The sequence below is a fragment of the Gadus macrocephalus genome, chromosome 8 (assembly GCF_031168955.1).
Source record: "Gadus macrocephalus chromosome 8, ASM3116895v1".
NCBI lineage: Eukaryota > Metazoa > Chordata > Actinopteri > Gadiformes > Gadidae > Gadus > Gadus macrocephalus.
The window spans coordinates 18537134-18552167 of record NC_082389.1 but is presented as its reverse complement, the minus strand read 5'-3'; the positions used below and the strand labels follow the sequence as shown (position 1 = coordinate 18552167).

The 15034-nt window shown below is 47.5% G+C and overlaps 1 protein-coding gene across 1 annotated transcript; it reads right to left on the bottom strand.

The window, feature by feature from the left end:
- Positions 1-4804: 4804 nt before the first annotated feature.
- On the bottom strand, positions 4805-12378 carry LOC132463511 (protein zyg-11 homolog). The gene is made up of 13 exons (XM_060059752.1): positions 12201-12378; positions 11074-11942; positions 10704-10844; positions 10423-10599; positions 10165-10229; positions 9462-9561; positions 8883-8933; positions 8361-8522; positions 7000-7047; positions 6681-6881; positions 6296-6348; positions 6112-6209; positions 4805-5654 (listed from the first exon to the last, which is right to left on the bottom strand). Exons 1-13 carry the CDS (start codon positions 12376-12378, stop codon positions 5479-5481), a joined length of 2319 nt encoding a protein of 772 aa, XP_059915735.1. The 3' UTR covers positions 4805-5478.
- Between the last annotated feature and the right edge of the window lie 2656 nt (positions 12379-15034).

The window sequence follows — 15034 nt, the reverse complement described above, 5'->3', positions numbered from 1 at the left end:
TCTGTTTACACTTGGAAAGGAGAGAAGTAAATCTTTATTATTTTTACTTTTGGAAACAGTATCAATGCTACCACTAGCACAACACAATTTTTGCATTAAGATTGATTTCGATTCTTTTCAAACAAATGCACCAATCAATATGCAAATTGGAAGTTCTATAATGCATTTATAGTAAAATTGCTGGGTTGTTTTTTATCAATATGGAAGAAGTGCTTCCAGGCCTTGTGTATTTAAATCTACTGCATGTCCTTCCTGCCTACCTGGTGGCTATGACTGTGACTGTTATATACCAGGTGATGATCTCACTCTGCATTACAGCAGGACATACAAATAAACAAGACTACAGCATCACTGCTTTGGCTTCTGCGAAATTACTGATTTCCATTTATTTCACACAAAATGTGAATAAATGCACAATAGATCTGCAATAGCGAATCGCAATTTATTTTGTTTTTTTTATAATAATCTGCTTCGTCACCTTTTTAGTGCAAGAACCAAACAGGGGTATTGTGATTGTGAATGTATGTGCATTTGTTTATGTCAGCTGCATTCCAAATCACACTAGAAAAAGTTGTAGTGTGTCTAGTCTAAAAATGTGTAATTATTCTAAATCTATCTCCATCACATGGGTTAATGGGTTGTAGATGCACTTCCTGTTTGGCACTTGAACATCCGGTCACTAACAGCCATATACATAGGTTATTCTAAATAAGGCTGTATCACCTATCTCTTCCTGTTTATAAATCAATTCAGCTGCGTTTGACCATATCAAACGTCAAATCTGATATATTTGTGTGTATGTGTCAACATGTGTGTGTGTGTGTGTGTGTGTGTGTGTGTGTGTGTGTGTGTGTGTGTGTGTGTGTGTGTGTGTGTGTGTGTGTGTGTGTGTGTGTGTGTGTGTGTGTGCACCTGTGCATGCATATGCGCTCGAGCACATATGTGCCCATAGCCATACATGTACAAATAGACCGATGCCCATGTTTAGCAACATACGTGTTCAGTCACAAACATGGCTGCTGTGTGGCTCCCTGAAGGAATGTGCCCTCGTACCTCAGGGTCTCTCAGCCAGGATGTCCTCCATGGCGTCTGGACCATAATGTTCCTCAATGAACAGGAGGCTGCCACATGTAGCGCGTCACCAAAGGAGTACTAGAATACATGCGTGTTACGGTGTGAACTTGATGAATTCTTGATGAAACCCCGATGACCGCATGGAAACGCTGCCGTGAGCGGTCACAGCAGACTGGTGGGTGGGGGGGGGGGGGGGTATCAGGTTTGTGAAAGCATGCCAAGTAGGAAAACTGAAACCTATAGGCACGGGATGAGGCTAGGTGGAGCCGTGGAACCGGATAGCCTGATGCCCCATACACATGTCTGGCTGTGACCCAGATAGCCGGAGGGGGAGACGGGGGTCTCTTCTCCATCTCTGTCTCCATGAAACCCTCACATGCTACCGTCTCTCCCCAGCCCCCTGAGCTAAACAACAGGGAAGTAAGAAGCCTGACCCTGTTGTATGTGTGTGTGTGTGTGTGTGTGTGTGTGTGTGTGTGTGTGTGTGTGTGTGTGCACCCACACACACACACACACACGCACACACAGAACCAAACTTCATCAGAACCAACCTCCGCTCCAGCCTCCATCCAGGGCTGGTTGTTGCTCCGCTGAATGTGCTGGTGACAACAAACAACGGCAGCATCTGCTGGATTCACATTCTGCAGAATTCACATTCTGCACTCTCCTGGAAACTATAGTTAGGTTACATATACACGCACACACATAGACGTATACACGCATGCGCACACGCACGCACGCACACACACACACAGGCACACACACACGCACACACACACACACACACACACGCACAGACACTTAAACGCAATAGTCAAAGCCTATATATGAATTACAAATGCAATCAGTAATCAATACAAGTTCTTTGTTTAGCAGACACATCCCTTAGAATGCCTTGGCATTAAGGGAGCAAGTAGGAGATGTGCTTCATCAGCAGAAGGGCTGACTACCGATAGGCTGCGGACACGGAGGACTCACACACAGGCCAGGGATCTAACCCCCTAACCCGGGGACTATCCCGCCTATTTGAACATGTCCTGGTGCCTGGGAGACAGAGCTGGTGCCTGTCTGAGTATCTGGATGGAAGGATCACTGTCAGAATGTGGCAATCCCATGATTTACTTGGAGCCACTGATGGAAGTGTTCTCGACCCACCGTTTGTGAACCACTGATCTATGGCCTTCTCGAGGTGGATGAGCATGGTTCATTGGCATTCTGCATCCTCTAGTGTGCACCTTGTGACTAGACCCTACTCAAATAACTTTGATTCAATGCGAAATAGCGTTGGATTCAATATAATCATAATTTATATTTTCCAGGGAATTCTGCATCCACACGCATCACTCACAGACACACACACACGCACGGCTATTTTACACACTTGCTTACAATTTTAAACAGTTACTTGTTCTTGTGGCACAGGACGAATACAGTTCTGGGAACACATTTACGCAAACCTTATGGTATAAATGACCATGAAATATAGATTCTCCCTCTCTCACCCTCACTCATTCTTACTATTCACTTAAATCTTCCCTTGAAATCAATGTGTCCTCGTTGTCCCAGCAGATTTCAGCTGAGTTTATCTCTTTAAACACCAATAACAAATGACTCTGTCTGTTGGAGCATCGATCTTACTTTCTACATGAATGCCCATGGTCACACTCAGCAAAGTCATGTGAGAGGGTGAATATGTGAGGTTCTCCATCAACCCTCCCATATGAGACTATGGGAGGGAGAATATCAGAGGGTAAGATGGATATGGAATGGTAAACATAGTTTACCATCAGTAGGGGGAATATGGTAGGGTGAATATGAAAGGGAGAATATGTCTGTGTGACTCAGAGAGGTTAAAAATGAGGGTGAAGATGTGAGGATGACTATGGTATGGGGATTATGTTAGGTAGACTAGGAAGGTGGATAGGGTTGAGAGATACTGAATACTGTAAGGTGAATATAATTTGTTGCCTATGAGAGGGTGCATTTGGGTGATTGTTCGAGCACCTCGACAGCTGCCCCGGATCCCCCCTGGCTGACCCCACCTGGCTGACCCTTGACCCCACCTGGCTGACCCCTGACCCCACCTGGCCGACCCGGTCTTGCTCGTTCAATCCTCGGCTCTTGCTATCTGAGTGTCGAGGTGTCCTTGAGCAAGACGCCTCACCCTGACTGCTCCTGACGAGCTTGCTGTCGCCCTGTGTGTCTGACACCGCTGTTAGTGTGTGAATGTGTGCGTGAATGGGTGAATGTTCGGCAGTATTGTATAGTGCTTTGAGTGGCAACCTGTTAGGAAAGCGCTGTACAAATGCAGTTAATTTACCATTTACCTGCCAACTACTGTCTTCATCCTCAGCTTCAGCAGGTCCCAGGGACAGAGCGCTTGTTGGTCCCAATTCTAGATCAAAATCCTGTGTAGCTATTTATATCATGTCATATTTATTATATATCCATTTGTGTTTATTTGTTTGTTGTCGTTTGTTCCTCTGTTGTAGCTTTGGGTATTCAGAGAGGCTCAAAGGTTGAATTTAATCATGAAAGGAAAAAGCTGTTGACCTTATGACACAAAGAATTCAAATGTACTGATAGACATGTGACTTTCTATTTTTATTTTCTCCAACTTCAAATTCTGCTGTCAGAGGTGCTCAGTTGTTCTGCTCCAATAATACCCCCATAGGGTCTTCCCAGGGTCACTTCACACCGAGGTCACTCTGCCGTTTGACCCCCTGCTTCTCTTTAAAGTGTCCCGTGGTTTTAAGAGGCGCCAGGGGTTAACGCAGTCATTAAATAATGGAAACAGATATCCACACCCCAGGCAGCAAGAAGAGAGCTAGCTGGGAATTCTGGGTAAAGTTTTACCTGGTCAAATCACAAACACACACAACGGAGACTGCATAACAATCTTTATTGTTACACAGTACAAATATTGATGCCTTACTCATAAGCACACACAAATGATAGGTGGTCCTTAGCAACATTTGCTAAACAACAGGTAACATACCCTTAACTCAAAAGAGCATTTATAGTGCGTGCCTGGGTGTGTGGGTGCACTGTCAGACATGGGTTGCATTTTTCCTTTGGTGGCAAATCGGCGTGGTTTTAAAGAAAGGTTAAGCGCCTTCAACACGTCCTTTCTGGAGGTTCGAGACCCGTTGGTTATGTGTTCCACTGAGTGCAGTCTGCCCGACCTTTGCTGACCTTTACACAAGCAGCGGAGGCCGGAGGGTCTGCTGGCCCCTCTGCTAAGCTCAGCAGACCACACTAAACCACGCTACAGCGGCTCAGAGGATACGCCACACTCACAAGTGTTGGTCCGGAGCAAACATCCGCAAGCACCCGATAATCCACTTTCCAAAAGGAATTATTATTAGGCGAACTTAGAATAGACTGGATCAGGGCTGTGAGCCTCTGCTTCAGCCGTGGCCGCCTTACGTTAAGCATAATGGATCCTGTTTCTAGGAGACTCAGAATGACATTATATCATAACACAGAGAGAAGCCCAGATTAATTATGTTCATTTGTGTGTCAGCGTTCAGGTAAGATCCTTTTATAACAGCGTCTCTCGAAGAAATGCAATATGGTCTTTCTTTGGTCGTTTCAAATAGTCAGTTATGAATAACGAATGTGTCACAACACACGCATGTTGTAGTGTAGTATGTTACTGTGTTCCATAGCGTTCAAATGTGTTAGCACCCTCTAGTGGTGTTCTTAAGAATGACGTCCCACACAGGAGTTTGGGTCAGTCACAAACATGGACATATTTATTTGAACAACACTTTGTTCTAAATAGTGCAAACTAAGTGTCAAATACTACAAATCCCATTTCAGGGGAGCTTAAGCCCATGCTAGCCCCTATAGTATACCTCTGGTGCGTGGCTGATTTCAAACACAACAGCTTAACATAACGCTCATAAAAGTTACACAACGATGGTACTAAAAAAATATCAAAAGGTGGGCGTAGATCTTGACCATAACAAGCCCCCCTCCTTCCTAAAACTTCGCCCCAAAACACATAAAAAAATAATAATTGGGGTTTGAATTTCCTCTGAAGCAACAGGATGGCTGGCTCTGTAAGTGCTGCCGCTGCTCCATGCCAGAGATGATGTCATACCGCAGTTTGGATGACATTTGTAACTTCTGCATTTACTGGTGCAGATCACCACCCCATTTGAAGCAGAGGCTGAACTGCCACCACCAGGTCTTCAGCATGTCCAATACTGAGTACAGCTACATGTTGCTGCTTCATGTCCAACACATTTCCCATATTGATTTCAGTTATCAACATGTTGTTGTAACGACAGGAACACGTGTGTTGGGTAATGAGTTAAATACCTCTCGAGCCGTCATTAGCGACTCTTCAGTCTCCAGAAGGGCCGAGGGAGCATAGCGCTGAAGAGGGGTTTCCCGTCACTCTTTGTGTGGAGGGCCGGTAGGGGCCCTCTTGGCCTGCTGCCGGGCCCCTACGAGGTGCAGGGTGAGCCGGGCCAGGGCCTGGACGTCAGCGTGGGTCCCTGGGTGGAGAGCCAGGGCCTCCAGGAGCAGCACCACCCCCTCCTGCTGGAGCATGGGGCTGTAGTGAGGGGCTGGGGGGGGGGGGGGGGGGGGGGCGGGGGAGAAACCAATATAAGACAGTACTGCTTCTGTTTCTTTGAAAACCACCTCAGTGAAGTTGGGTCATTAAACGCCTTTTATCCTCAAGGACCTCAATGGACAAACCTTTATGTAATTTCCACAATTTCTACATTTCATACACAACCTTACACGCATGTAGGATGATATTAAATTTACAGGGTTCATTTAGCAGATGCTTTATCCAAAGCAATTTTTATCAATAGTACATTTTACAGTAAAGATGTTCATAAAACCAAGTACAAAGCACTGACAAAGCAACCGAGCATTAAAACACCTTTCTTGTGTCAAGCGTCCTTGGGTTCCCTAAAGCTGCTCAGAATGGGGAGCATCTTGAACATTATGAGCTGTACGTCGGCAGCGACCCCCTCCCCAGGGTCCTCCAGAACAGACCACCACAGCAGGGCATACCGTTGTGACTGCAGACCAGATGCACGGCCCAGGCAGCCCACAGCTGCACCCCGGCTGGCTGGGAGGTCTGGAGGAGAGGCAGGAAGGGAGTGAAGCACCTGGAGGAGGAGGCCAGAGGATGGAGGACACCATGAGACTTGCACACCTGGGGTACGCAGGAGAGTACACCATCGTTGTATCTCACCTGTAGGAGACCATCTCTCTCTCGGCTGGGCTCCAGGTCATGACCGCGAGATGCTGTAGAGGAGGAGATGGGCACTGAGGAGAAGTTCTTTGTATGGTGGAATGATTTGAATTTAGGTCAATGTGTGAATCAGAGAACAAATAAAGCCACCCTGATGGAAAACTCGCGCGCACACACACACACACACACACACACACACACACACACACACACACACACACGCCCTGCCCCCTCCACATACACACACACCCTGCCCCCCCCCCCCCCCCCCCCACACACACACACACACACACACACACACACACACACACACACACACACACACACACACACACACACACACACACACACACACACACACACACACACACACACACACACACACCAGCTGTTGGTGAATGGTCTCCAGCAGCTCCTGACGGAGGGTCCAGGCCTTGGGTCTGGAGGAGAGCTGGGCGAGGAAGCCACCAGCAAAGTACCTGACCTCCACCCCCACCCGGGGGTCCCCCAGCACACTGAGGACGTAGTCCAGCAGGTCCTCCTCCATCAGGTCCCCCTGCAGCTCCTCCACCTCAGCCAGGTTGTTCTGCGCTCAAAGGGTCAGTCCTTCAGTTACCAAAACGACTCTGGCGGTAGTGGGGGAAATCGGTCCCAATCTGGCAACACTGTGTGGGATGAACATGAAGGAAAGCCCCCTTACTCACCAGCAGGCCCAGGACCTTCTGCTGGACCGAGGGCTCGGAGCAGTAGGACTGCGACACACAAAAGGGTTTGATTTAAAACGGGGGAGGAAAATAGGAGGGGACTAAATTAAACTCAGAGCATTCCCGGAACGGACTGCGTTTCCTCCCAGGGCCTCAAGGGTACACAGGCTGTGTGGACAGACTGGGGGAACGGGTGAGAGCACAGGTAGCACACACAATGGTTCGCTGCTATAGCATCCTTCTTCAAGTCTCATCCCCCTAGGTCTGTGTCCACTTCAGGGCCAATGGCTGCTTGCCATACGCTTCCCAGTCCTTTCTCGACTGAGAAGGTTCAGCTCTTAGAGCTGGCCTCCTGGAGCAGTGGCCTCATGGCCGGCAGGTGTTCCCCTTGTCAATCGTGCAGCAATATGGATTATCAATACATTTCCCCATTGTGTGTCTTGGAGGGAAAGGGCCTTCGCTCGTGTGGAGGGTCTTGTAGGAGGTCTTGTAGGAGGTCTTGAAGGAGCTCTTGAAGGAGCTCTTGTAGGAGTTTCATTTCAACCATTACTTTGGACATCAAGCAGGTTCCCAAGGGATTGGGCTGAAGGGAGTCTCAGTGATAAGGAGTGGGATGAGAGCGTTGCAATCGGAGGCATTTGGGCCCGTGTTATGGCTGCATAGTGCCGGCAGTAATCTTATACAGCCCGTCTCATCCCAGGCCAGAAGAAATGAGCCAGGGCCCTTTCATAAGTCTTGTTTATGTGCCAGGAGCGAAACTCAGGGGACGTAGGGTGTTAGCTGTTGGACGCATTCCCCTGCCCCTTCATTAATATACCGACAGAGCAAAGCACTTTTCACAGTAAAATGTGGATATGGGACTCCATACCAATAGTCCTTCCAATGTAATTCACATTATTATGTCCTCTGTGGTCCTCTCCCATTACTCTGTTTCTCTCTCATTCTGTCTCACTGTGATACGCTCTCTCACTACTTTTATTTCTGTCCCATTGTTATCTCCTCACTTCATCACAAACTACAGCATATCAAAAGGAGGAGTTTCCCATACCTTCCAGTCATTACCTGTGACCACATACTAAAAGGTACAACCACCTGTTTTCTACTGGCTGTGCTTCCTGATGAACTCCTGCATCTTTTTCACACACCGAGGGCGGCGTCAACCACGCAGGGGGACTGCCAGCTCAGTCAGGGTGATGCGTCTCGCTCAGGGACACCTCGACACTCAGCTAGGAGGAGCCGGGGATCGAACCAGCAACCCTCCGGTTACCAGTCAGTCCCGCTCTACCTCCTGATCTACCTTGGGGTGCATAAGTCCCTACACACATGAAGCCCAGCAGTCCGTTCATCTCCCTCAGGCTTACCTCCAGCACCTCCACGTACAGCTCCAGGCCCTGGCACTGGACGAAGTGTCGGCCCGCCGCGGGGCTGCCGTCCGTCAGGTTCCACAGAGCACTCAGGGCGAACCTCAGAGTGTTGTCCACCACGCCCAGGGAGGCCCGCTGCTGCACGACGCCCAGCAGTTGCTAAGGCAGAGAGAAACAGAGAGTGAGAAACACACACACACACACACACACACACACACACACACACACACACACACACACACACACACACACACACACACACACACACACACACACACACACACACACACACACACACACACACACACACTGTAAATGCCCAAATCAAATGTGATTAATGGTATGAAAGTGTTGAATCTGGTGTTGTGGATCCATAACACTGGTACCATTTAGGTGGAGCTAAAATATGCGTTGAGGATACTAAATATGAACAATAATATAATATAAACAACCTACATTTAAACATTCAGACATAAAGTATGCGTGTAAAAGTATGTATAAATGTAATGGTTAACATACCCTGATAATGGAAACATCTGTGCCCAGCTGTGTAGTTTCCTCTGTGGATAGCTAGGGAGGAACGTAAGGAATAAAGGCAGGAAGCAACGACGCAAGGAAAGTCTTTCTTAGATCAAACAAAAGGGTTTCAAAAAAGAGGCAAGATGCAACACTTAAACCCTTCTTTTAATAATAAATAATCATAACATTAAATGATACAATACTTTTTTCTTCTAATGCATCCTTTACGTGGCATACAGGCAGAGTGGGGTGGATGTTTCATGAAGCAAAGGGATGTTTACCAGATATAACTAGGAACATAAAACAGGCTGTCTGCAGAGATTTGCCTCCATCACTGCACAGATTGATTGTTGAACAGAAAATGACCACTCATAACTCAACAATGTTTTTATTTAAAATTTTGAATGTCCAACAGTAGCAGAAATGACCTGAAACAGGGGCTGGGATTATAATTAAGATCAAATTAGAGTTCAAAATGATTTGTTATGGAACATGTTGTGTGATTGAACAAAACCGTTTAAACCAACATTGTGATCAGATGTTATTCATTTTTTATAACCCGGTGTCCACTAGTCCTACCTCGGCAACCAGGACGGAAATTATTGCGACGGCCATCTTCTGCAGGGTGGGGTCGTCATGGCTACTGAGCCAGGTCATTACCAGCTTGGTGGCCAAATACCTGAAACATTGAAACACATGTTAATGCCATGTGGATGCCATGAGAGAAACATGTGTTATGCTAGGAACAGGAAATGAATAGATTGAATAAACCCTCTCTCTTTTGTTACAACCAAGTTAGAAGTCTCCATTCGAAAAACGATCTGGATTTTGTTGTGGTCACTTGAGGAACTACAGGAAGTAATTTCATGTGATCTCTAAACAGGGAATAAGTGAGCTTGGCATTATGAGCTGTATCTGAGCTAAAACTTTAACGTTACTTACATAAAAAGTGATGATTGATGAATGAACATTTCAGAAATTGGTGCATATTTTGCATGCTGAAAATGTTTGCCTCTTGGACCCATAATGTCCATTAGGACAGTACAGTAAAAATTTCAAAAAACATATTTTTCCGAACCCTAGCTTCAAATGAAATACAGTTTGGATAGACATGATCTATGGACTTGCCAGAATAAAAATCAGTGAATTGCTATTGCTTGCTTTCAAGGATCAAACAGTCAGAATATGTGAGAAGGTATATTTGTTAAGAAAACTACATCCAACGGGCCAACGCTATAAGACTTGTGATATAACAAAGTGTGTGTGATGTGAATGGTCCGACCTGTTAAAGGAGATCTCCAGGAGGATGTAGTCACTGCAGAGAGCCAGGATACAGTTCTTTTGAACCTAGAGGGGGAAATAAACAGCATGTATTTCCAATGACACAACAATGGAAATACAGGGTGCAATCATACGTTTGCACACCACAGGATTGGAGTTAATGTGATAGAACCTCACAACACCATGTGTATAAATCAAGCCACGATAATTGTATAGAAACATTAAAGTAAATGAGAATGTGTTAGCTGAGGAGTGCTACCTGTGCGTGACTGGGGAAGCTCTGCATGGACAGCAGCAGCTGGTCGACTGCAGCCGCGAGCAGGCGCGGGGGCATGGCCTCGGCCAGGTCCTGGGTGGTGAGGCTGAAGACGCACGCAGACGCCACCAGCTGCACCTGCAGCGAGGAGGGGTGGCTCCTCATCCCCGCCAGCACCAGCTGGAGGTCAGAGGTCATCAGACCTGTTATGAGTTTACTCTGCGATGCAATCAGGTGAGTGTCCGTACATTTGGAACAAGCCGTCAGAAGAGTCCCGCCGGTACCTGGAGGAGGTCCTGACGCGGCGTGCTGAGGTCGACGGTGAGGTTGTAGAGAAGGACGAGAGCCTCGTGAAGAAAGCACTCCCTCTCTTTGTACCTCCTCAACGCCTCACACACCTGAGTCTCATTAGCATCCCCGGTCACCTGGACGGACACACACACACACACACACACACACACACACACACACACACACACACACACACACACACACACACACACACACACACACACACACACACCCCTAAGGTATATCCAATGTACTGCTAATGCATTGTCTACCTAGATAAATAAATCAAAACAGAGAATTCTTGAGTCCTCACTGAGACAAAAACTGAGTCACAAACCTCATATAACAACAACCTCTGTGTACCTTCAGGTTCTCCCGTGAGGTCAGAACCTCGCAGGCGCTGCCCCCGGTGGCCAGGAGGCCGAGGAACACCAGGCTGGGCCGGGCCTTCACAAACGCCCGGACCGCCCGCTCAGTGACAGCCTTCCTTCCGGACACGTCCAGGGAGACCAGCGCCGGGAGGATGAGCCCCTCCTCATCAGGGGCCCCTTCCTTATCAGGGGCCCCCTCCAGGAGCCGCTGCACCACCTCATCCACCTCGCTTGAGTCGCATGGGACGGCGTTGGCGGCAAAACGGTCGTCAGAGAGATCCAGATGCCTCAGCTGGCTGAGCCGGATCAGCACAGAGGGGACACCGGGGGCGGTCGGCATGACAACCGGCCGCCTGCGCAGCCCATGCAGCCCGTGGGTGCTCAGGGACCTCAGGGTGGCCCGGCACCCAAGCAGCGGCGCCAGGCTGGTGACGGCGCCGCGGGAGAGGTCCAGGCTCTCCAGCAGGGGCAGCGAGCAGACCTCCTCCAGCGCGGCGTCCGTCAGGCCCGTGTCCGCCAGGTTAAGTGTCCGCAGGGCCCGCAGGGAGCTGAAGCCCCCCACAGCCCGGACCGAGGGGCCTCCGTCCGGACCCAGGGGGTCCCAGCCCAGCTGCAGCCCGGCCAGAGACAGCCTCTGCAGGCTGGACGTGAGCTCTGGGTTGGTGAGGAGGGCGGCGAGAACCTCGGCCCCGCTGGCGTGGCCCTCGGCGAGGCGGGAGGCGTCGAGGTCCTGGAGGCGGTGGGGGCAGAGGGCCAGGCGAAAGGCCCCTGGGGAGACGGGGCCGCCCCTGATGAACGCTCTGCGGAGACGGAAGGCTTTGCTGTCGCGGAATATGGCCACGGTTCTGTCATTGAGGAGGCCTGGTAGCAGGTGGGCGGGAGAAGCAAAACAGAGTAAAGAAATGTGAGAACAAGAGTATCAAGCATTCAGTATCAAGTATTTATATTCAGACCACTGCCTGGCGTGTTTCCGAACGATCAGGGACTTCCTCTGGCCCGTCCATCCGAGGTGAAAACAGATTTGTTCTTTGAAACATCTCAGAAGCTTTCAGTATATTCCAGACTCGAGTCCAAATTTCTGATCCTGTTTTTAGATCCTCCCACTTTATTGGGGCCTACCCTCGACCGTCATCTTGTGCAGCAGCTGGTCGGCGGTCTCTGTGGGCAGGCTGGGGGCCCGGCGGAGCCGCAGGGAGCCGTCGGCCCTGCTGTCACACAGCTGGTCCAGGCTCCAGCACACACGGGACAGGCACAGGTCACACAGAGACATGACCGGGACCGGGGCATCCTGGAACATCAAAAACACAAACGACATTGTCGTTGTGAGCCCTGGATTCAGATAGTATAGGAATTAAGGGGGGGACCAAATACCGATACATCGATATATCGTCGACCATCTTTGTGCAATATATATTTTTGCATTTTTATGCTTTAAGCATTAAGAGTTAGACAGGAATATTGCCCCAAACATTTATAGTTTAATTAATAAAATAAGGCGCTCTAAACAGATTTCCCTTCTCCTCAAGGTGGCGCTCAACACGAATGAGGAAAAACCTGAACGGAAGTTAACTAACCAAAGTCAAGTAAGTTTGGACCATGAATAAAGATGGAAATCCATCATTGTATTCATCGTTAGACATATATTGTGATATATCGTTATAAGATTGGCCTAACAATATATTGATAATTGCAGAATCGCTGTATCGCGATATTATCGGTATCATGGGCCATGTAGGCGTATCGTACCCTGTGATTCCCACCCCTAATACGCATGTGTGTCATTACATGTATGAGCAGCTTGTACTTGGTAGAATAAGAACAGAAGGACACAACACACCCAAATAAGTTTTAAGTGATGGCATTCATTAACCAACACAAATGTCAACACAGAACTGAGATGATGTGAGTTTGAGAGGAAGTTCAGAGCAAAGGAGCAGTCGTATCGTTCTGACTCCTCATTGATCCCAACAGTAAACCATTGCAATCCTCTAATCCCATGGATCTCTGTAAAGCCACAGAAGCCTTGGTCGAAACGTTCAATGTGTGGACTTACCATGTTAGAAAGTCAACTAACAGGGGTCTCAAATGTTTGTCCAGAAAAACATATTTCAGACCTATAGTATATTTTGAACCTGCATCATTCTGCTTGGAACGGGTAATTCTACGTTAATGAAATGCTACAACGAAGGACTTGTTTCCCTCGCCGTTCTATTTGTGTTGTTGCGTATCAGCTGTCCCTCTGGCGCACCAACGTCTGATTGGCCCGCCTCTCTGACGTCTCGATTGGAGCAGGCGCGCCTTTCAGGGAACATCTCATCCAATTGTACTGAACCTCTATCTATTTCGTTATCGAGTCCATGCTTAATTAGACCTATCCGTCTAATCAAAACAATAATTTGAAAATAAACGGAAGAATTACCACTTCTGAATTCAGTGAGAGGTTGTGGACTGAAAAAGCCACAAGGAGGCGCCCAACGATCTCACTGCTCGCATGTTCGCTCAAGCCTTATGGAATAAGTAAGTGAAAGAAATCAGCGAGAGGAAAATATTTGAATAATAACCCTTGATTTTGAGAGGAAAAGTAATAAAGTGAAGTGTGAACATGTCACTAAAGAAACTTTTATATAATATCCTCAAAAAATATTTAGTTGTTGTTATTGTTTTCTTATTTTCCATTTCTGTTTAGAATTGAAAAAAAGGAAACTCTTAGGATGGTAATAAGGTAATTTAGACACAAAGCAAAATTGTTTCAAGACATAAATGGATTTAAAAGTTTGTTTGCAGGTCATTTTGGGATCCCAGTCTCCTTAAACACGTGTTCATCTAAACAGCATTTATGCAGACAGGAAGCCCTTCATTGTAAACAGACAACCACCGCAGAGAATCATGAGACACAAACACACACACACACACACACACACACACACACACACACACACACACACACACACACACACACACACACACACACACACACACACACACACACACACACACTCACACACACACACACACACAAAGCGTGCATGGCAATCATTCCGATCCGAGACAGAACGTCTATTATTGTGTTTCAGCTACTGGATGGGCTGCATCAGTCAATCATTAGATCTCTGCTGATAGAAACCAGGTTTGTTTGAGTCTACGGGGAATATAAGCCCAGCACATAGAACACTTATATGAATGGAGAACTGTGGGATTCTTGGTTCATGCAACATTGACAATCAGTATATAAGATCCAGTTTAACTGTGTGTTTGTGTGTGTGTCGTCAAAGAGTATGGTGCACATTTGTCGATGATGGTTTGTCTGCACGTATGGGTTGTGCATGTGTTTGTGAGTTTCACTGAATTTTTGGAAAAAACTGTGGTTTCTCTGCGTGACGGACAGATGACTTGTTTACTGAACTAATGTCTGCAAGTGAGCAAGAGAACTGCAGGATGTGGGGAAAAGCTGCTTCATCAGCTTCTCATCATCACTTTGTGTCTCTCTTTTCTATTGTTTTGCTGTTCATATACTTTATACAATAGAATGCCCAAGTTGTATGCATAAACTATATATATATATATATATATATATATATTCCTCTATCTATACTTTATTTGATTCCCTTTGCTTTATTATTGTACAAATACTATCGGTCAAGATCGGCAGGGTGAGCATTTTCTCTCTCTCTCTCTCTCTCTCTCTCTCTCTCTCTCTCTCTCTCTCTCTCTCTCTCTCTCTCTCTCTCTCTCTCTCTCTCTCTCTCTCTCTCTCTCTCTCTCTCTCTTTCTAAAAGTCTCCCCTCTGCCACCCCCATTCATCCCTCCCCTTGTTTCCAGTCCCCGGCCCACCCCCTGCCCTCCTCTCAGTGCTCCGTTTGGCTCTGCCCCTGGCCGTATGCACGCTCAGACTCTGGTTCTCAATACAGTCATATAGGTAGAGAGAGAGAGAGTCAGAGAGAGGGAGAGAGAGG